General features: G+C 37.4%; 1 protein-coding gene across 1 annotated transcript in view; it reads right to left on the bottom strand.

The window, feature by feature from the left end:
- Positions 1-10,756, bottom strand: part of IRAG2 (inositol 1,4,5-triphosphate receptor associated 2) — a 117,384-nt gene extending 106,628 nt beyond the window's left edge. Inside the window, exons 1-6 of the mRNA XM_042782176.1 lie at positions 10,183-10,756; positions 9,116-9,229; positions 5,426-5,609; positions 2,784-2,866; positions 2,613-2,691; positions 935-1,093 (exon numbers count right to left, since the gene is read on the bottom strand). Of these exons, the coding sequence (XP_042638110.1) occupies positions 935-1,093; positions 2,613-2,691; positions 2,784-2,866; positions 5,426-5,609; positions 9,116-9,229; positions 10,183-10,756 (1,193 nt within the window). The remainder of the gene's footprint in view (positions 1-934; positions 1,094-2,612; positions 2,692-2,783; positions 2,867-5,425; positions 5,610-9,115; positions 9,230-10,182) is intronic.
- Positions 10,757-22,987: the final 12,231 nt, after the last annotated feature.

Here is a 22,987-nt window from a genome sequence, read left to right as displayed (position 1 = left end):
TGATAGACCTGATGAAACCACTGAGATTATGGCCCCTAGCTGCCTTTAGGTCTGAAATTGAACCCACTCCTGTGGCTTGCGGCCAAACAAAAGACAGACATATGAGCTGAACATTTACATTAGGTAGATACACTCCTTGGAGAGATCAATCATGGGAAAATAGAAGGGCTGTGTATGCACAGGGAGATAGGTCAGGGGAAAGAAGTGCATGAGGGAAGGGCACAGAGAAAAGGCACCTATGTGGGGGAAGCAGAGGAGAGCTGTTACAATGTGGGAAATTGCAGTCAATGTCACGAGACAAAATGTGTATGAACTGCTGTGTGGAAAGTGAATTTGCTCTGTAAACTTTCACCCAAATCACAAAAAAAGTTTTTTTTAAAATCCACACAGACTTGTACACAAATGATCAGAGCAGTATTTTTTGAAATCCCAAAAAGTAGAAATAAACCAAATGTCTATCAACTGACAAATGAATAAACAAAGAGTAGTATATCTACACAGTAGAAAATTATTCAGTTGTAAGAAGGAACATAGTACTGTTATATGCTATATGAACCTTGAAAACATTATACCAAGTAAAAGAAGCCAGACACAAAAAACTACATATTGTATGATTCCATTTAAATGAAATGTCCAGAAAACGCAAATCCACAGACATAGAAAATAGAACAGTGCTTGCTAGGGACAGATGGCCAGGGTGGGGGTGGGGGGAGTGGAGAAGGGGAGTGACTGGAATTAACATGAGATTACTTTTAGGAGTGATAAAAATATTCTGGAATTAAATAATAGTGATGTTTGTATAACTATGTGAATATATGAAAAACCATTGAATTGTACGCTTTAAACAGGTAAATTTTATGGTATGTGAATTATATCTAAATTTTTAAAAAAAGAATTGAAAGCTCCCATCACACAGTATCACCCTAGGATTCACCTTTTTATCTGAGAACGCAACTCAGTACAGTTCTCTGATAATTGGGTGTTATCTTCTTCCAAGGCCTCTAACACCAATTTAAACTTATTATTTTCCTCTTCCAATTTCTGCTTGTTGAAATGTAGGTCTGCCACATAGCTAATTAAATCAGACATCTCTCTGCAAGTGAAAGAATGAGTGAGAATGATATTCAACATGACTAATCCCTTCTAATCAAAATAAAGCATACAGTTAAACTCAAACAGTCTTAAATATTCTTGAAAAAATTTCTACTTTAACCTCATTCGTCACCATATATGTAACTCATTTATGCAATAAATATTTATTCAAGTGTTGGGTACCATAACGCAACACAATGCAACGCACTGCCCTTGAATGGAGTATGACTTGTAGTGACCCCTCCTTGGTTTCCGAGGTGATATCACTACAGAAGTAGATTGCCCAATCTTCCTTCCCAGGAGTGGCTGGTGGGTTTGAACCGCCACCCTTCTGGTTAGCAGTTACATGCCTTAGGCACTATGCCACCAGAGCTCCTGTGGGTACAATAGCGTCAGAGAATTTTCCAAAAGTGCCACATATTCTGCATTTTCCAGTTGTGAAATCAACTTCTATAGCTTTTATTTATTCCTTCTCACTTCACTTCCAACAGTTAAATCTTCTGTATTGAAAAATACCTATTTCTGCTTGGGCCAGGGCAGATCCAGACACGATTGACATTATTCTTCTTTCAGTCAAGTGATATTGGCAGTTTTAAATAGGCCTTTAACTGGGGAGCAATCCTAAATTCTTACATATATAGCCTGAAGCTCATGATTTAGTACTCTTATTCTCTTTGATATTTTACGTAGCTTATTAATGTTATATCACTAAACCAAACCAAAACAAAACTCACTGCCATTGAGTCGATTTCAACTCATAGCAACCCCTCCTTGGGTTTCCGAGGCGGTATCACTACGGAAATAAATTGCCCAACCTCTCCTTCCAAGGAGTGGCTGGTGGGTTTGAATTGTCAGTCTTCTGGTTAGCAGTCAAATGCCTTAGGCACTATGCCACCAGAGGTACTACCCTTGATATTAAGACATAAACCTTTTGACAGTTTGGACTGTAAGAGTCAGTCTCCTGTCTCCAGTCTCCTCTTGCTCTTTGCAATCTCATCCCAGTGCTTAGCACAAGGTTGGGTACATCATTCCTACTGTAATTTTTGGTGGATAAACATGAAGTAGCAAAGATGAAATAAGGGAGAGACAGAACCACCTGTCCTTAATATTTAAAACTCAAACGTTTAGTGGAAAATGGCTTTTCTTATTCATGCCTAAAAATATCTATTTAAAAAGTGCTTTAAAAATAATCTCTAGAAGAGTTTAAGGTTAATGTAATAGCCCTACCTCAAACGGAACTTGTTTTCTATAGAAAACGTATCAAGTCAATGAAAGAGAAGGGCTTCATGATGAATAAATAATAATTGCAGATTACTAGTCTTACAAGAATTTGTGTTCTTATTGAAACTAGTTTGAATGCAGATGTTATAGTAAATAGTTAAGAATTTTAAATAAATTGTTAGCTCTACCTCAAAAAAAGAGCTAAGTGCCAAGTGCATTTACCATAAGTAAAATATATAGATCTATGAAACAAATAAGAAAAATTGAGGCACTTGAGGAAGCATTACAAAAACGCTTACAAGATCCCCTTTGACTTTTCTTTGCCAAAAGCCTCGTAGCGCCCTGCTGCCGCTTCTGTTACAGCTGTAGTCATCTTTACTGTAACACATACAAGAGAATTTCATTTAAAAATATTTTTTTCAAAAACCACAAGAAAGTGGTAGAACAATCCCGAAGAACTATAAACATACTTTTTCCACTTGATTTTATGCTGTCCTGTTGTTCAAAAGCAGAATTTTCCATGCTGCTACTTGTTCCACTATTCAGTCCTTCCCTGCAACCAAAAACAAAGCCAGCAGGCGAGGATTCTTTGCCAGACCAAAGCTTACTTCATTTCTTCAGAAGTTTACTATACTTTCCTAGATAGGTATTTCTTCCTCAATTTTAAAACCATTGATTAATTTATCAAATATTTGGGGTCCAACACCGCACTAGGTAGTTATTGGGCCTCATCTATTTTATTTTTCGGATAGAGTAAAGGCTCATGGTGATAGAAACAAAACACCTTCCACAAGCTTTGACTCTAATCTGCAAAATAAAACATGTCCCCCAAAACAGGTAAGTCATATTTAAGGCACTATATGATTAGGGTACAGGAGGCCTCGATGGATTAGGAAATAGGCATCGTTAGGAGTGGTAAGTGCAGGCTTGTGGAGGTAGCAATACATAGGTTTTAAAGAATTGGGAAAGGAAGAGAAGGGTATGAACAACTAAAATCTTGAGATATATTGATGTTATCATGTTCTCTTTCCTGTGGAAAACTAAATTGAATTTATGCTAATTGTACTTCAAGGCTTTTAATCTTGAAATCTATGGAACCCTCTGTACAAGTCTCTGTCCAGTACATAAACCCTAGCTCTAACACTCAAAACATGTGAAAATTTCAACCATTTCTTTTCAAAGAGTCTTTGTATTATGATTTTAAGTTTTATTACTTGATTTTTCCAAATGCCAAATCTTCAGATTATCTTCTTGGAGCAACCACAATATTCTCTAAATTTGTACTGAAGTTTTCTTTCTTTTTCATGTGAGATGTCTGTTGGAAGGTGACTAACCAAAAGGTTCACACAGCATCTTTACTATTTCTATACGTGCACTTATCCAACATTTCTGAGTTTTGTCTTTTATATTTTGTATTTATGCCTCCCATGTTTCTGCTTTTCCTTTATTATTATCACTCTGTTTTATAGATTGTTACAATTTTGATTATATAAATTTACATATTTTAGAAAAATTCACAAAAAGGAGGAAAAATCATCATGCAGAGGCCCAGTTAACATTTTGATATATGTTCTTTCCAACTATTTCCTATGTATCTTAACAAAAGTAGAAATACACTATATATATCAAGTATTTGGGGTCCAGCACTGTGCTAGGTAGTTATTGGGCCTCATCCTATTTTATTTTTCAGATAGAGTAAAGGCTTATGGTGATAGAAACAAAACACCTTCCACAAGCTTTGACTCTAATCTGCAAAATAAATCATGCTGCCCAAAATAGGTAAGATCTATGACTTATTTTTTAAATAAGTACCTATGAATAGTTCTCTTGTTGACTATTTATTTATCTACTGATAACTTTGAATGACTAGTATTCCAGTATATAGAAGTACTATGATTTTTTTTTTGTCCAATTCTTTTTTTAAAAACATCTATTCCTCACTTATAGACCATCTTGTTATCTGACATTTTGAATTTACAATAATTGTAAAAAAAATCTATTCATTTTGTGGATTAATGACATATACCTAATAGTAACAACTCCCAAAAAATGAGGGGAGATGAACACTGGCTGTGATGGTTAAGGTTATATGTCCACTTGGCTGAGGCATGATTCTCAGTGGTTTGGCAGTTATATAATTATGTAGTTTGTCAGTTGTATAATGATGTCATTATCCTCCATTTTCATATGATGCTGATTTTCTCCATCCCTTGGCAACATGTTATAAGCATTCTTTTAAATCTTTGTCAAATTGATAGACAAGAGTGTTGTCTATTTGCATTTATTTGACAACTAGTAAGGTTAGATATTTTTATATGTTCGTCTTGCCTTCACAATTAAGCGCTATCTGTCAAACAACATTTCTATCATATTCCTGTATGCTATCCTAGCTCTACCTGAAATCTACCAAGATGTGTCACCTCTTGGGCTTGAAATTTCCCTTAAGCAACTTCCGTAGGATGTATCAGCTGAGAGCTAGAGATCTGGTGGCTGAATAAGATATGCAAGAATTAGCCTTCTGTGAAAGATATACTTTTTCAGTATCAATTAAAGGGCACTCAAAATCATAAGAAACATTCTCCTTGTTTACCTTTTTCTTTCTATCACACAATACTTTTCTTTTCTCTTTACTGTCCCTATATTGTAAGCTTCCAAATAACTCACTGCCTTGCCCTAATGACCTTAAAAGGGAATTCACTCTTAATGGAAATGCACTTGGAGATTTGACAGTCACCATCAATTAATTCATTTCACTTCTATGTACCTCCATTCTTTGTAAGAATGTGATAATATGTGCTCCCTGCCTCATCATTGTAAATAAATGTTGTCAGAATTAATAGGCTGGAGGACTGGTTCTCAAAATGTGTCTTCCTGTAACCCCATAAGCAGCAGTATGAGCATCACCTGGAAACTTATCAGAAATGCAAATTATTAAGCAGTACTCCAGACATACTGAATCGGGTTTACCACAGCTCAGGTAATTCTAATGTATGGTAAAATGTGAGAAGCTCTGTATTATAGTATTTTCATCAAGTAAGAAACAGTGAATAGCATCCATCATAATGGATTGTTAAAACAGAACCTGAAAATCACATTGCAGGACTATGATTACCTTTTGTTTCTACAGTAAGCCACCCATCCCTTCATGATGGCATGGAACGTTTCCAGATCCAAATGTGGGTTTCTCTTTTGAGGATCAAGCATGTTCCACAGCTCCTCGAGGCCACCATCTTCATAGTTTTCTTGACTGCTTGTTTGCCTCAAATAATCTATTATTTTGGCAACTCCTACTGAACCTTAGGAGGAAGTAAAGCAAATTGTTTTGAAAGATGGTGGAAGACATTTTTTAAAAAGTAAGGTGCTCAACTCATTCAGATTCTGGAAATATGCCACACAATCCTCACAACTCTGATGAGTTGGAATGGAATAGTGAATAGAGCACTGCCTTTGCCTATGAGTCAAATGGACCTAGTATCAAATCTTGCCTTTGAGATTCACCAGCTGTGTGGCTTTGGGAAAATTACTTCATCTTGCTGAGCCTTAGCCTCATTAACTGTGAGATAGGGATGACAATACCTACCTATAAGTTTTCATTATGATAATATATGTAATCAAATGTGGAAGATAATCAAAAACTAATTTCTGTCACTCATTCTTTCTTTAACAAATATTCAGTGAAGAGGTTTTTCCTCTGCCTTAGATGAAATTTCAATCTCAAGTAAGTACTTTTGGGTATATTCTTAGCTACAGTAAGTCCTATCCTCATATTCAGATTAAAACCATTCTAAATTAAATGGAATTATCGTCTTTCCTTCTCTTGTCCACTTCCAACCCCCAATACACACACAATTAAGGCTTGCCTTGGGCTGCCTGATTACAGTGGGTAAAAGTGGGGAGGAGAGAAGATCCAACTTTTTTCCCACCCCCTTCCCCAGTGTTTCTTCTTCCCTCTTTCTTACTCAGCTTGTTATCCAGATATTCTGACCATGCCAAGCTCAAAGGTAGATGCAGCAGAGAGAAGTAAAAGTGATACATGGCTCTTACTTGATTAGATGGCTTCACTCCTTCTGAATCTGACTTTGTAGGGTGTTCTGATAGACTCCTATTGCTGACAGCCCTTCACAGAAGCTCTTGAATATGGGGGATTATCTCTAGTTGACATAATCAGGTGAAACTCCTTAAGCAACCACTAGGAGCTAAGCATCCACCTCCAGCTTCTGAGACTAGAAAATCTTCAAATTTTTACAGATAGACCCTGATTTATAATGTATTCAAGTTACTACAAACCACACTGTATAACACTCTGTTTTTCATTTTTTTATTGGTTTACATAATGCACATATAACTGGAGAATCAGAAGTAGGGATATTGAAGTTTATATGAAATATTTCCAACCCTCAAAGACAAATAAAGATCAGCTTTATACTGATAATAAAACCAAAACCAGACTCTCTGCCATTGAGTCAATTCTGACTCATAGTGACCTCCACTGGGTTTCCAAGGCTGTAAATCTTAGCAGATTGCTTTATCTTTCTTCTACAGAGCTGCTGGTGGGTTTGAACCACAGATCTTTTGGTTAGCAGCCAAATGCCTTAATCAGGGCACCACAGAGCTCTTTATTGATAATGAAAGTCACTATCAATGAAAACTAAGAAGAAGAAAAAAAAAAAAAAAAAGGTGGTTCTGATGTCAGAACCAACTTAACAACTGAGTGGTGAAATTGGAACCATAAGGTCAGCTGGGGACTACCTGTACATGATCTTAGTGGGCAGTGCCAAGATGACTTATACTGACTTTCCCTTGCCTTTGGCTCCTCTATGGGCCTTGAGAAACATTCATGCCTTCTTTGTGCAAACAAATTCTGAGCAGACAGATATATCCTAAGCAGAAGCAGATCTCCTATTGCTATAAATTGCTTTAGCTCTCTCAGCCATGAGTCATGCACCGTCCTTGGTGTCCTCTAAATTCACAGAGCACATCTCAAACCAAATGGCCCCATGGAAGCCTCCCTCCCTAGACTTGATGTGAAGGAGGTAGCACCTCCTTCATCCTATCACCTATTGGGGGTTGTGGAGACTTAGCTTGACAGCTCTCTTTAAAGAACTCACCTCACAAATCCTCCATCCTTGACACATTCTGACCTCTTTTTAGATGATTGATTTGGCTGCTGATGAGGTATGTGTGGGATCATGGAACATAATTTTAATTATTTTATTAACTAAGAGGTTGTTGTTGTTGTTGTTGTTATTTGCCGTCGAGTCGACCCCGACTCATAGCGACCCCTCCTTGGGTTTCCGAGGCAGTATCACTACGGAAGTAGGATTGCCCAACCTTCCTTCCGAGGAGTGGTTGGTGGGTTTGAACCGCCAGCCTTCTGGTTAGCAGTCAAGTGCCTTAGCCACTATGCTACCAGAGCTCCCAACTAAGAGGTAAGTAAAAAAAAAAAAAAAAAAAAACCTGTTACTCTGAATTTGCATTGGAAGAAAGGCTATGAACTCATGATGTATTTTATCTTCAAAAAATGAAAGTACTTACCAGATCTGACTACAGAAAAGGCTTAGAGTGAGCAACCCCAACAGCAATGATAGCCTATAGTCCCTGGCTTGTAGTTATTTTATATTATGGAAAGATATACAACTAACAACAGTTCTTTGGGAAAATAGGATTACTGATTATTTTTCCTTTCATTTTTAAATCTATATTATTAATTTTATTATACCATGAATATAAATTATTTATGTACTAAAAATTAGTTGTGGAAATTTTTTAAAGAACACAACTTTTAAAAATACAGAAGTGAAAATCTAAAATTAACTAAAAAATTTTGAACTAAAGTTGTATAGAAGTTTTACACCTTTGATGTATATTATATGTTTCTTGTAAGGCAACACTTATGAAATGTAAATAATTCCAATAAAATGATTAGAACTGGTAAATCAGCTGATAAGCTCAAAAAAGTTAATCAAGTCACTGATAAAATATGCAAAATAAGTACAAAATAAGAAATTGAAAAGAAAATCAAGCCCTAAGCATCCATGTTGTTGTTGTGTTCCGTCAAGTCAATTCCAACTCATAATGACCCTATGCGACAGAGTAGAACTGCCCCATAGGGTTTCTAAGCTGTAATCTTTACAAGAGCTGATCACCAGATTTTTCTCCCACAGTGCTGTGGGGTGGGTTCCAATAGCCAACCTTTTGGTTATCAGCTAAGCATTTAACTGTTGTACCACTAAACCAAACAACTGCCACTGAGCTGATTCCAACTCATAATGACCCAATAGGACAGAGTAGAACTGCTCTGTAGGATTTCCAAGGCTACAAATCTTTATGGAAGCAGACTGCCACATCTTTCTCTGGGGCAATGGCTGGTGGGTTTGAACCACCGATGTTTCAGATGGCAGCCAAGCACTTAACCATTGTACCATCGTGGCTCCTTTAAACAGCCATATTCACTCCCAAATTAGAGTGTATCTACCAGATGTGCAGACACAGGTACACAAAGACCAGCCCACATGTCATTTCCCTTTGTCTCACAACTGAAAGTACTCAAGTGAGCATCACCAATCATTGAATGCTTGTTGAGGTGTTTTTGTAATTTGCTATGGTGTTCATTTGTAGAGACTCCATTTGCTATGGAGTAGGCTTGGCTGCAATCTTTACGAAAGCCAATCCCAGGCCTGGATCTCCACAGTACTGCTGGGTACTTTGGAACCTCCAACTTTTCTGTCACCAGCTGAGTACAGACAGTATGTGCCACCCAGGGACATTAACCAATCATTTCAGCAGATAATTTTTAACTTACCTCTGTGTTTTGTGTCACATGCATGAAAAACACTCGTGAGTAACTCTTCTTCACACGTCTTGTTGATGCTGCAGGATACATTTTCTTTGCCATCATTCATTCCTAGTTTACATCCTATAAGAAGGAAAAGTTTGCAAATCTAGATACTTTTCTGTGCTACAATGATTAATTGCTAATTTTTAAGTTTAATCTTAACCAAGAAAACATATTTTAATAAACATCAGCTCACAATACTGGTTACTTCACTTGATAGACCAATCAGAAAAGTGATCTTGAAGCATCTACTGTTCATTTTTCCTCTGATGTGTGGGGGTGAAGAGGAGAAGTAGGAGAGAGGAATGAGGGAGGTTTTTTTTAACCCTGTAAAAGTGCTCTGTGAGAAAGCAAATAGTAAAATAGAAGTAGAAATATTTTTAAGAAAAATAGAGGGGAAGCAGAAACGAGCTATACAGAAGATGTGTCATTTCACATTGCTTTGGTTTTCAGGGACATACAGAAGGTCACTATGAGTCTGAGCCGACTCCACAGCACTTAACAACAACATCATGTATGGCACCATTAGCTGACCCCTAACTAGAAGCCCCTCAATTTCAATTGGACTGAGAATTTTACATCCTCCATGACCTAGCTCATTGGTTCCTGCAATGCAACACTTATTTTAATATACCCTCACACAAAAGAAACACTAAAGTGGTGGTTTTCAGTAAGAAAGCTGGAAACTATCAATTTTAATTCCGTAATACCTATGCATTCTCATCCTGCCATTCTAATTTGGCCTTGAGAAAGTTTGTTTTCCATCAGCAGAGATATATCACATGGTTATGATTGTAAATACAATCCAGATTTTTCTATCAGGTTATTAATTCGAGACATAGGAAATACTTATATTTCACCTAGAACTTTTTTTTTAAGAGGATAAAAACATATCAAAAATAAAAAGGGGAAGATGGATACTTCCATTCAAACTTTAGTAACATGCATTCTTTTAAATTCAGGAATTTTAATAGTATATATGCTTATGTTTAATGCTTTATTAGAAGAACAAACATTAGTGGATTCATATTTACCTTCTTCATTCAGAAATAATTTTTTCACCACTGAATCCTGAGGAGTAAAACATTCAGAGATTTCATCAGAGGTGGAATCAAGGTCAAGTGTTAAGATACTAAGATTAATTTCATTACAAAAGTTATTTAAATCCTTGTTAAAGTAGAACTCCCCTTTTCTGATATGTGACATCAAAGAAATATAATTCCAGGAGCTCTGTGTTCTCCACCTTGAGATGTTTTCAAAATTTGTAAACGTAACAGAATACGTTTCATTCTCAGGAGAGCAGAGATAAGAGATGGGTGGGGTTCTTGGAGATACCATTTGAAGAGACGAAATGAAGGAGTTTTCTTTCTCAGAACTTGAAGAATGATTGTAGGGTGTAGAAATGTGAGCAGCCTTCATTTTCTTCAGTACCTCTTCAAAATCTTTCTTGATGTTATTCTGTGGACTATCAAAACTACAAGATTGGTATTTGAGAATCTGTTGAATCGGATTTGAAATTGCTTCTCTCTTTTGGATGGCTCTAATTTTTCTGCAAATGCTTTCTACTGGGTTATGCAGCCTTCCAGGACCCTTCCTTACAGAATCCATTGTTGATTTTCCTCAATTATACAGAAGTGGCTAAAGTACAGGCAAAAGTAGACACATTTTTAAAAGTTAGCATTATCACAGCAATGATTGATATGCTATTTATTATGATATCAAATTTGGAGGCATCAAGACAAGATGTTCTATTAACTCATACAACTTTGTACTTGCTTACTTGTAGCACTCAAATTTCTAGAAAATAAAAGTTAACATTTATTAAAGTACTTACCATGTTCTAGGCATGGTACTAAGTTGTAAGTATTAATTCATTTCATTCTCAAAACAACTCTATGTATAAAGCTGTTGTTAGTTGCCATCAAATCAGCTCTGACTCACAGAAATCTTATAGATGGATGTAAAATAATTAATGTTAAAAAATAAAGCCATTTTCATGTTTGAGTCTGTTGTGGTTGTTATGTCGATTCATCTCATTGATGAAACTTCCCCTTGTTTTTGCTGGCCCTTTTCAAAACATGAATGCATGAAGCAAGCATTACTGTTATTACCATTTTCAGTTAAAAAGAATATAAAGGACTTGTCCAAAGTCACAGTAGATGTGTGTCAGAGTGCAGACTTGAAGTCCAGTTCTAGAGATATATTATTATATAATAATAGTATGTGGTGGTGGTGGTGGTGATGATGATGATGCTAACAGTTCCCATCTGAGCATCTATCATGGGTCTTGTTCAGGTTCTCATCTATTGAGAATTACTAAGTAAAACATATATTAGGTATTTTATGTGTCAAAAGTTTACACAAACCCTCTCAGATGTGTGGAAATAGCTCCATTTTACAGATAAGTAAACTGAGGCATAAAACGGTCAGGTAACTTGCTGACAATGACATATCTGCTATTTGAACCAAAGTATGTCTAACTGCAGCATGAGCTTATTTAATGATAAAATATATGGTCTTTAAAAAAGAAAAAAAAAAGCATAATGTCACTTGAGAATTACAGAAGTTGGAAATAAATCCAAACTTTTGTTGAAAATGATAAAATTAAAAATAATCTAACCAAAGAGTTAACTTGTTAGAGTTTGAAAGCTATGACTTTTTTAGAATCAGAACAAAAATTTCCAATCATAGGTCTTAAAAGAAAAAAAAAACTAATAGAGAATAAAAGGTACAGAAATTTTAAAAGAGCTAAAATTGGAAGGGGTTATCTGAAAGGACTGGGAAGAAGAAGTGAAATAGTGGTAGTGAAAGAATGAGACAGTTTTCTTGTGAGAGCACAACGCAGCTGAGGGAACCAAGCAGAGGGCTGGCCATTCCAAAACAGCAACTGACAATGATGGCGACAGAGCAATAGCAAGAGCCCATCTACTTCCGCACGTCCAGTAAGGAGACTTATCCTAGACTGATTAAGTATCCCTAAGTGTTCTCAGAGTGAGCTTACTCTTTTTCTCTTCTATACCACTTGCTAGGAGCTCTGGTGGTGTAATGCCTAAGGCATTTGACTGCTAACCAGAAGGCTGGCGGTTCTAACCCACCAGTCACTCCTCGGAAGGGAGATGCGACAATCTACTTCCATAGTGATACTGCCTCAGAAATCGAAGGAGGGGTCCCTATGAGTCAAATCTAACTTGATGGCAGTGAGTTTGTATTCTTTTTTTTTTTTTTTTTTGGTATACCACTTGCTGTCCAGCCGATTTCAACATATGGCTACCTCACGTGTGTCAGGTTAGACCACGCTCCATAGAGTTTTCAATAGCTGATATTTCAGAAGCACATCCACAGGCCTTTCTTATAAGACACCTCTGGGTAGATTTGAATCACCAATCTTTTGGTTAGCAGTAAGTACATTAACCATTTGCACCTCACAGGGACTTCTTTTCCCTTCTAACCAAATCAAAGATGAAACTCATTGTTGTGGAGTCAGATGTGACTCATAGTGACCCCTCCTTGGATTTCTGAGGCAGTATCACTATGGAAGTAGATTGGCCATCTTCTTTCTGAGGAGTAACTGGTGGGTTAGAACCGCCAGCCTTCTGGTTAGCAGTCAAATACCTTAGACACTACGCTCCCCTTTTCTCTTCTAGAGCCAGAGAACTAAGACACATGTTGGATATTGAGGCACATGGCTAAGAACTGGAACCTCAGACTCCTAAACTCTCTTAGGCAGCAGAACTGAACCCTGATGCAAGATGTTATTCAAGCAGCAGTGAAAAGCCTTGCTTTCTGAGCATCAGTGGATAACCCAGAGTAATGTTCCTAGCATTTAAAACACACATATCTATTTTCTTTTCCAAAGAATTTTTCTCCTTCTACCATACGTTTTCTAAACTTTCATAACTCACCCAAGTGAGTCCTGCTCAGAGGCTTAAAAGGTAAGCCTTATAAAAAGTACACTTAAGACATTGACTCTTTATGAGCTAGCAAAGATCCCCAAGATTAACCTGTTCTGCTTTTTCTAATATGGAACAGAACTTCCATGGGAGTTCAATAAGTAAATAAGAAGATAAAGATTTCAAAGTTGTGCCACCTTCTCCAAATATGGATTGGAAATATTTCCTGTCTCTCCTGACCATGTCTGTTTTTTAGTTTTAGATCCTGGTAGAAAAGATTAGCTGTATAATCTGCAATAGAACTTAAAACTATAAATCTAACTTGCTTTGTGCAATAACTGTTCTTGAAAGAGTATTAATTGAAAATTTAAAATTAAAAGTTATTTGTAGTAGGAGAATCGGCTTCTTGGAATCTCTTTTTTAAAAAAGAATTTACTCCTATCTGTTTTATCTGATAGAATATTTATTACGTAAAATGGTACACTTAAAGAAGTCTCGAATGGAAGATCTGCTTCTTTTGTTTTTAAACTCTCTAAACCTCAGCAGCAGGAGCTCTGGTAGCATAGTGCCTAAGGCACTTGACTGCTAACCAGAAGGCTGGCGGTTCAAACCCACCAGCCACTCCTCGGAAGGAAGGTTGGGCAATCCTATTTCCGTAGCGATACTGCCTCAGAAACCCAAGGAGGGGTCGCTATGAGTAGGGGCCAACTCCACGGCATATAACAACAACAATAACAAGTGCTAAGTGAGGAGGTTTGGTGGTGAGTGGTTAAGGTGTTTGGCTGCTAACCAAAAGGTTGGTGGTTTGAACCCACCAGTTCCTCTGCAGAAGAAAGATGAGGTAGTCTGCTTCCGTAAAGATTTACAGCCTTGGAAACCTAATGGGGGTTGCTATGAGTCAGAATCAACTTGATAGAAGTGAGTTTGGTTTTTTGGTTTCCAAGTGCTAAGCACTGTGCTTGAAAACTGGAAGTGAAGTGGTGAGCAAAACAGTGTATCTGTTCTCCTGAAACTTGTGTCTGTGAGAGATATAGATATGGATCAAGCAAGCCTTCTTGGGGTACCAGGTTTAACAGAAGATGCCTAATGAAATTTGAATTTCAGATAAACAATGACTTAAGGAGCTCAGGTAGCACAGTGCCTGTGACTGCTAACTAGGAGGCTGGTGGTTCAAACCCACCAGCCACTCCACAGAAGGAAGACTGGGCAATCTACCTGTATAGATTTACTGCCTCAGAAATGTAATGTGGGTGGCTATGAGTCGGAATTGACTCCATGGCAGTGTTGTTTGCAATGTTTTAGTGTAAGTATGTCCCAAATGGTGCATAGAATATACTTATACTTAAAAGTTACTTGTTTATCTAAATTCAAATTTCACTGTGTATCTTACATTTTACTTGCTTAATCCGGCAACCCTAAAGCCTACAGATAAACAAAGAATGCACACCAGGAAGGAAAAGGACAGGGAAAAATCTAAGGGCCTATATTGTGTTATGTATTACACATAATGTCATACATATTGTTTGCTAAATCCATGGTTATAAATAGGAAATTAAAAAAATGGAATTCTAAATCTGTTATAGGAATCTTCACTTGGATTTATATTGTTGTTGTTGTTATGTGCTGTTGAGTCGGACCAGACTCATAGCAACCCTGCCTTGGGTTTCCGAGGCATCATCACTACGGAAGTAGATTGCCCCATCTTCCTTCCGAGGAGTGGCTGGGGGGTTTGAACCATGTCTTCTGGTTAGTAGTCAAGTGCCTTAGGCACTATGCTACCAGAGCGTTAGAGATTATTCAAACCAGTTATTTCACTAACTTTATTTCTTTATCCCTTCTGTTGATTAAATTATGCCTGATTGTTCTTGCTTATAGAATCTATATTTATTATTATTATTGCCTTATTTGCCTTGTTGTCTATAGTAAAAGCTCTTGAATCAATACTTTTAAGCTTCTCCCCGATCCAAAACCATAAAGTAATAATTAAAAACTTCTAATCATGGCAACATCTCTAGAACAGGTCTGATTTGTTTCTTAAAGTTAGGTTCTTCTCATTTTCACCAATGATGTAACTTCAGAATTCAACATCAACCTTAAGATATTTACACAGTTTGAGATTTGCAAAAATCTTCTGCATTTGTGCTCATTTCCTAAAGGAGTCAAAAAATTATATGTATTACTGTAGTTTTGGTGAAAGTATACACAGCAAAAAAATTTCCCATTCAACAATCTCTACACATGTTGTTCAGTGCACTGGTTACATTCTTCCTATTGTGCCAACATTCTCATTATTTCCATTCTAGTTGTTCTGTACTAACCTAATCAATCTGGTCCCCAAATTTCTAATCTATGCTTTAGTGTAATTATTGAACACTTGGTCTTATATATATGACTTTTTGTTTTGTTTTGTTTTAAAGGACTGCAATACTCAAAGGTGATAGTCTTTATTTTATGAGCTAACCTGGTATTTAGCTAAAAGGTGACTGCAAGGGATAGTTTTGATTCAAAGTTAAAAGAGTATCTCTGGGCAATAGTCTCAGGGATCCCTCCAGTTGCAATTGATCCAGTAAGTCTAGATTTTTTGAGAAATTCAAGTTCTGTTGCACATTTTCTCCCTATCAGTGTTGCCATGCATATTCTGAAATTTTATTTATTCTGTTAAAGTTGAATCTAAAAGAATCTTAATAGGTTAGAAAAAATATAGACAATATTTCATAGTCTTTAGGAGTTTGTGGAGCCCTAGTGACACATTGATTAAAAGCACTCAGCTGCTAACCAAAAGTCAGCAATTCTAAGCCACCAGCTACTCCACAGGAAGTGGATGTGGCATTCTGCTTCCATGAAGATCTATAGCCTTGGAAACTGGATGACAGTTCTACTCTGTCTTACTGAGTCACTATAAGTTGAAATCAACTCCTTGATAGTGGGATTTTTGTAAGAGTTCATGGACAAAACAAATAAGGATATAATTTGTGATAATCAATATCCATATCATTCAATCACTAAGCAATATTTGAATTTCATTGCAAAAAAAGGCATAAGATTTGTACAAAGAGCCTGATGGCACAACAGTTAAGTGCTCAACTGCTAAATGAAAGGTTGGTTCAAACACGCCCAGCAGACTGTAGAAGACCTGGTGATCTGCTTCTATAAAGATTACAGCTACAAAACCCTGTGAGGCAGTTCTGCTCTGTTACACAGGGTTGCTATGAATCTAAAATCAGCTAGATACCACCCAAAAACACTGCAAAAGTGACACCCTAGAAAAAGTTAGCAGATTTCAAAGTGATTCAAAGCTCTTTAGAAAGACTTCTGAGTCCAACTCTGACTCAAAAAAGATTATGTTGAAAATGATCTTTCCTTTTACCAAAAATTTCTAATTTTTTCTCCCTTTATAAGTTTATAAGTTAAGGAGGTCTGGTGGAGTAGTGGTTAAGGCATTTGGCTCCTAACCAAAAGGTCAGTGATTCAAACCCACCAACCACTCCCCAGAAGAAAGATGAGGCAGTCTGCTTCCCTAAAGATTTACAGCCTTGGAAATCCAATGAGTCACTATGAGTGGAATCAACTGATGGTAGGTAGTTTGGTTTGGTTTAGTTACTAACAGTTATTTCTTGAATAGTGAATGTTCAGGCATTAGATGAGATATGGTTATTTAAAAAATTATTTAATACTTAATTATGTTCTTGAGTCAAATCTTTCATGACTCACCTAAGTGAATTTACTTGGTGGTTGAAGTAAAGAAAAAGCCTTTATTAAAGTGTTTTTTTAAAAAATCTAAGTATATGTGTGTATATGTAGATAGGTATGGACTTATAAGGGGTTCCTTTTGCCAAAAGAGCCCTTCAGTAACAATTATATGCCACTGTTTCTTCATTAAACATAAAAAGAAATATCTGTTTACTAAGAGTTTCCCAGGAAACCTGTCTTCAGCAAGCACAGTGAGAAGACAGGGCATGATTTTCTGCATCACCAGAGAATTTGATCTTTGTCAGATTACACTGTTTTTAGTCTCTTTGTAACTATTATTTTATAACAATACCACTTTTTGTCCTGCCTTTTCTAGGATAGATGATAGCAGTAGTTAATCAAAATGATTTGCTAACCACAAGTCTCAGATTCAAGTAAATGCTTAGTCTGTCATTCGCAAACATTTATTATTATTAATAACTATAAGCTGATATAAAATGAAACCTTCTCCTCCCACCATTCACTTAACCTTTTTATATTAAGTTTCTTGGCTGGGTCACACCAAGCTTATATAAACATCTCTTATTGGAACAAATCCTGAAATAGTACAGTCACACATATGCTTCTAAAAATTGATATCACTTACACGTCTGTGTCTTTCTGTTTCAGTTCTTCTTATCTGAAGTCAGTTTCTCTTCTCAGAGACTAGGAAAAAAGCCATGATAGATCTCCAACTCAAGAATTCAGGTGCACTCATGTTCTTAGGGCCGCCTCATCACTTCACACAAGCACTCATTCCAAAATGATCACACCTGGAAACAAGTAAGGACTTTAAGTACCTCATAAGCAAACCTACTGCCATGGAGTTGATTCTGATTGATAGCAACCCTGTAGAACAGAGTAGAATTGCCCCGTATGGTTTCAAGTCTGTAAATCTTTACGTAAGCAGACTCCACATTTTGGGTACTCTACAAGTACCCAAAAACCCCTTTGGAAACAATTCTGAAAGAAACACTTCTGGAAAACTTAACTTTATCACTCCCAGCTCAAATTTTTTCCACTATCTTATCAGGTGTCTTTCTTTCTTTCTTTTCAAGATTTAAGTTTTCAGTGAATTTTGTTGACCCTTTAATATAGATTGAAACTGCTGGAAGTTTGTCTCATTTGCCTCAAGCACACCGAGCTTGGAATTAGGGTGAGGAGACAATAGATCAGTTTACATGTGGGATTGTTTTTCCTTATTTAGGGCAGTACTTTCTCAACCTTAAATGATGAAGGGCCAGCATTGGCCCAAGTTTAATTCTTTACCTGGGGAAAACTCACCACCTTATTTTCATTTCACTTTACCAGCACTCCAAGGATCATCTTCTGAGAACTGGATATAGAGACCAGATCTTTAGGATAACGTGATGTGGGTGGAGCTAATTTCTACGGGGTGGGAAAATGTGAGGTTAAAAACAAAGTTTGGAAAAGAGGGAAGCCCTGATCAGTCACACCTGCCTCTTTGGTGCTAGCTGAGATGAGAGCAGTGCTGTGAGGAAAGGCACACAAGAAAAATGAGGATGACTGCTTGGGTGTACTGAGGCCATATTGGTGTGCTCCTCACCACACTAACATAACAACAAAATAAAGATTACCCAGAGTATACGATCTCTGTAATCAGGATGAAGGAAGCTTCGTTTTTAAAAAATAAATTTTATATGTGTATATTGGGGTGGGTGCTATATGATTTTTAAAACATGAATGATGTTGTTCTTGACTTTTATGGAACCATACCTGGCTTAGGAAACCCATTATATAAATTACATAATTAAGCTAAGAAGTACCTGAATGGTACTTTATTAAGCTCAATGGAAGGCAAGGATAGAAGACAGTTCAATGTGGGTTCAGAAGTGTTTATAAAGGAGTTGGGTCATGAGCTGGGCTTTAAAGACTAAATTATTCTATATAGGAGGGAGCTTAGACAAGCCTGTGAGATAGGAAGAGACAAAGTAAAAGGCCAATGGTGAGACTAAGCTGCTTGTTGGATTAGGATCATTGGGAAAGTAGTCTGATGAAGTGGTTGAGATAGGAGGGTGGCTGTGAAGTAGTAGGAAAAAAGTAAGTTTGGATGGATTGCATCCAGATTCAGAAATAAATGAAATTTTCTGTGGTCAGTATTAGACCCTATCTAAGGAAACGATATGCAGCTGGGACAAAGAGCTTACGGACAGAGGGAAAAAAAACCTACCATAAAACAAACAGAGACAAACCACGATCAGGGTTCTAAGCACAGCCCAGGCATCATTATGACCTTGTAGTCAATGCTGGCAACTGAGACATTTTGTCCTTAAACTGGAGGAAGGAGTTTTGCTTAGAACCCACAGAGCTTCTCTTGCTAGTATTTTTACAATCCCTATTCAAGGAGCTGGCGGTATAGTGGTTAAGGCATTTGGCTGCTAACCATAAAGTCGGTGGTCTGGACCCACCAGCTGCTCTGCACCCACCAGCTGCTCTGCAGAAGAAGAATCTGCTTCCATAAGGATTTACAGCCTTGGAAACCCAATGAGGGTCACTAGTAGGGGGAATTGACACTATGGCAGCACCTTTGAATTTTTTAATTTGATTCACGTGTTCAGCAGACTTTAAAACCAGTTGCCATGGAGTCAATTCCCATTCATGACCAGCGTACATTTGTCAGAGTAGAGCTGTGTTCCATAGGGTTTTCAACAGCTGATTTTTCAGAAGTAAATCACCAGGCCTTTCTTCTGAGGTACCTCTCAGTAGACTTGAACCCCAACCTTTCAGTTAGCAGCTGTGCACATTAACTGCTTGCACCACCCAGGACTCCCTCATGGACTTTATCATGGGTAATTTTCTACTTTCTTCTGCATTTTATCTCTTCCCCCTTCCACCTAGGGTGCTCTAAAACCTATCTTTGTTATAGCTAGAGTTTGGTATATGCCCTGATTCCTGTAAGTCATCATTCTATCATGGGGTAGGAGCTGTGTAGCTAAAAGTTGGACTTCAAGAATCAGATAACCTGAGTTCAAATCCCAGCTCTGCCACATTAGCTTTGTGACCTTAGACAAACTACCCAACCCTCTGTGCCTCAATTTCTTTGACTTTAAAATTGTGTCAATATTATGAATGACTTCCCTGGTTTATTGTAGGGATTAAGTGAGATAACACATGTACAGCACTCAGAATCATGCTGGCAGATTCCTACTGCCCATAATGTTAAGTATGATGATACACTTCCCTGAAACTCCTTTAATTTATTCAGATATTAAATGTCCTCTTGAAACACAAAATAGCACCAAGAAAAAAATGTCCAACTAACCTATTCCTCTTGTTATACTTGCTCCTTCCTATTCAATTTCCCATGAAATGATTACAATATCAATGCTTGTGATCTTCTTATCAATCCATAGTTACTGAAACTAGCAACACTCAGAGAGATTTCCCTCCTAGTCATAAGGAAGCCAGTGGCAGAGCCAGAAATAATATTCAAATGCTGAATCCACTAGACCCTATCACCTGTCTGGCAAATTATACTCTTACTTCCTGATCCAAAATTAATGAATTACACTTCATGTTTCTATAAGACGTGAAAGGGATAACCTGAACAGAAATTCCAGTGGATCTACAATGAATTGAATTAACATGTTATTTCATTATTTATTGAACATTTGCCCCATGCTGATTCTAACATAATACCCACTCCCTGGGATCTCAGCCTGCTGGCGCAAATGGAAAGGGGCAGATGCTGGGCAACATGTGCTGGTGATATCAACACTTGCTCCCAAAGCCAGGCAGAAACATGTTGTTTCTCCACCAAAACAGCTCTTCTCCAGCTCTAAACTCTTGTTTTGTTTACACGGGAGACAGTGCAAAGGAATAAAATGTAGACTTTGCAAAAATAAGCCCAAGATGGGGGCTTTATGTTTTGGATAGACAGTAGATAGAGTTGATAACATTGTGTTTGTTTACTTCCCAGTCCATTTTCCCAGAATACATATTGACCAGCTAGGGCTCCTGATATGACCAGACCTGAAAGCAGATGTCTTGCTTTAAGAGATGCTTTCTCCAATCTTCAAATGGCATTTCAAAGAAATTAAATCTTGTTCTATGAATAGACCAAAAAAGTCTATTTAAATAACACAGACACTATTATATATGCTTCCTATATGCTCTCAAATCACATCTGTTTAAAGCATGTATGTGTAAATTTTCTATAAGGCTTTTTATGCTGTTGCAGTGTTATCATAATATTTTGAAATATCTTTGAGTAAGTTACTCATAATGTGAAGTTCTAAATAGAGAATTTCTAAACTTAGGATTCAAAACCTATATAAACCTACTCCTCACTCAGACTATCTCATTATCCAACATTTCACATTTACGACAACAGTAAAAAATCTACTACCCAACTATTTTGTGCATTAATGACGTGCAACTGGTAGTAACCAACGCTGAGGTGTAAGGTGAGAGTAATACTGGCTGTGATGGTTAACGTTATGTGTCAACTTGACCTTGAAAGATGTAGTAGGCAAGAATATAAATATATCATACAACAATTCCCTAATTGCCAGTAAAACATAATATACAAAATAAGTGAACAAAACATAAATATATCACAGAACAATACTTTAACTGGCAAAACAAAATACCAATTATAGTTGAACATGACAACACACAGGGACATAAACTTGTTGATTTCTGTGCATTCTCAGAGAAGACACAAGCAAAAGTGCTCTCTGATGTCTGAAGACTGAGAAAACTGCTGAGACAATGCCGACCACAATAAACCTCGGACCCTGCCTACGGGGGCCTGCTCTGAGTTTAAGGGGTGGTCACGTCTCCTCCCTGAGATGGATCACTCATTAAAGGTAAAATCTGAAGTCTAAAGATTAGGGCTGTAACATCTAAACTAACACTGAATTGTTAATGCTGATTCTCCAATGCTAAATGAATATCTGGAGGTCTTACTGTTGGGCCTTGCCATAACTAGACTGCAATAAAGTTGGTCTTGAAACAAGTTTATTCATGACAAGCCTTGTTGTTGTTGTTGTTGTTATGTGCCATCGAGTCAATCCTGACTCATAGCGACCACTCCTTGGGTTTCCGAGGCAGTATCACTACAGAAGTAGGATTGCCCAACCTTCCTTCCGAGGAGTGGCTGGTGGGTTTGAACCGCCAGCCCTCTGGTTAGCAGTTAAGTGTCTTATCCACTATGCTACCAGAGCTCCCCTTAGCATCTCTTTATTAATTGTTAAGACAAATTCTCCAGTACATATACTCTTCTCTCTATTGCAGTCTTCAATGTTCATATATATTATTCTGTTGTCGAATTATTAAAGCCCATAGTTTTAAATATACACTGGATCTCTGGAATGAATCTCTGATTGATCCAAGAAGCCATTTTGTCTAACAAAAAGTGGATGTATATGAGGGAGTTCCACCATCAGAAGAAAGGAAAGAAGAAAGACAGCCAGACGGTAGCATCTTTCTTCTTCAGTACAGACATGGCCAAACATAGCATACATTCCCCACTCCGCCTCCCCCCCCCAAAAAAAACTTACTCTATGTAAAATGCACTATTTTTTTAGTTTACAAGCAAATTGGTTTTCCATTTAACAATCTATACACATTCTGTTTTGTAACATTTACTGCAGCCCCCACACTGCAATTGCATTCTTACCCTCTCCTCCCTGCACCCACCCTTTCCCTCCTTCCTTCCTTCTCCTGCCCTCCCACCTTCTTAGCTCTATCCCTGGGCACATACTATCCTCTTGATCTCAAATGCTTAATTGTTCTAATAAGTGCCTTCCCTCTTGATATTACTGTTCACCTTATTGGCTTGTCTATTGTTTGGCTGCCAGATGAGTCATGAGGGTTAAGTTTAGTTCCTAGTTAAAGAGTGTCTAAGGGCCATAGTCTCAGGGGTTCACCAGTCTTCATCAGACCAAAAAGCCTGGTCTTTTTTTATAATTTTGAGTTTTGTTTCACTTTTCCCCCATTCTATGCGGGACCTCTTGTGAACCCTTTTAGAACAGTCAGCAATGATAGCCGGGTACCACAAGCTTTTCGGGTCCCAATCGCTACTTACCAAAGTAGAATGTAGAACACTGACCTTAGTCAATGTGCCAATTGACCTTAGTGTCCCCCGAGACTATGGTCCTGAGCCTCCATACTCAGTGACTCATTCCATCAAGGTGTTTGGTTATGACTAAGATGTTTTCATAACATCCTCTCCGTGTTCTACTTCGTTCATGGA

This window comes from Orycteropus afer, unplaced genomic scaffold, assembly GCF_000298275.1.
Source record: "Orycteropus afer afer isolate SDZICR_OR568_19922 unplaced genomic scaffold, OryAfe1.0 scaffold00254, whole genome shotgun sequence".
NCBI lineage: Eukaryota > Metazoa > Chordata > Mammalia > Tubulidentata > Orycteropodidae > Orycteropus > Orycteropus afer.
This window is presented reverse-complemented; position numbering and strand designations above follow the sequence as displayed.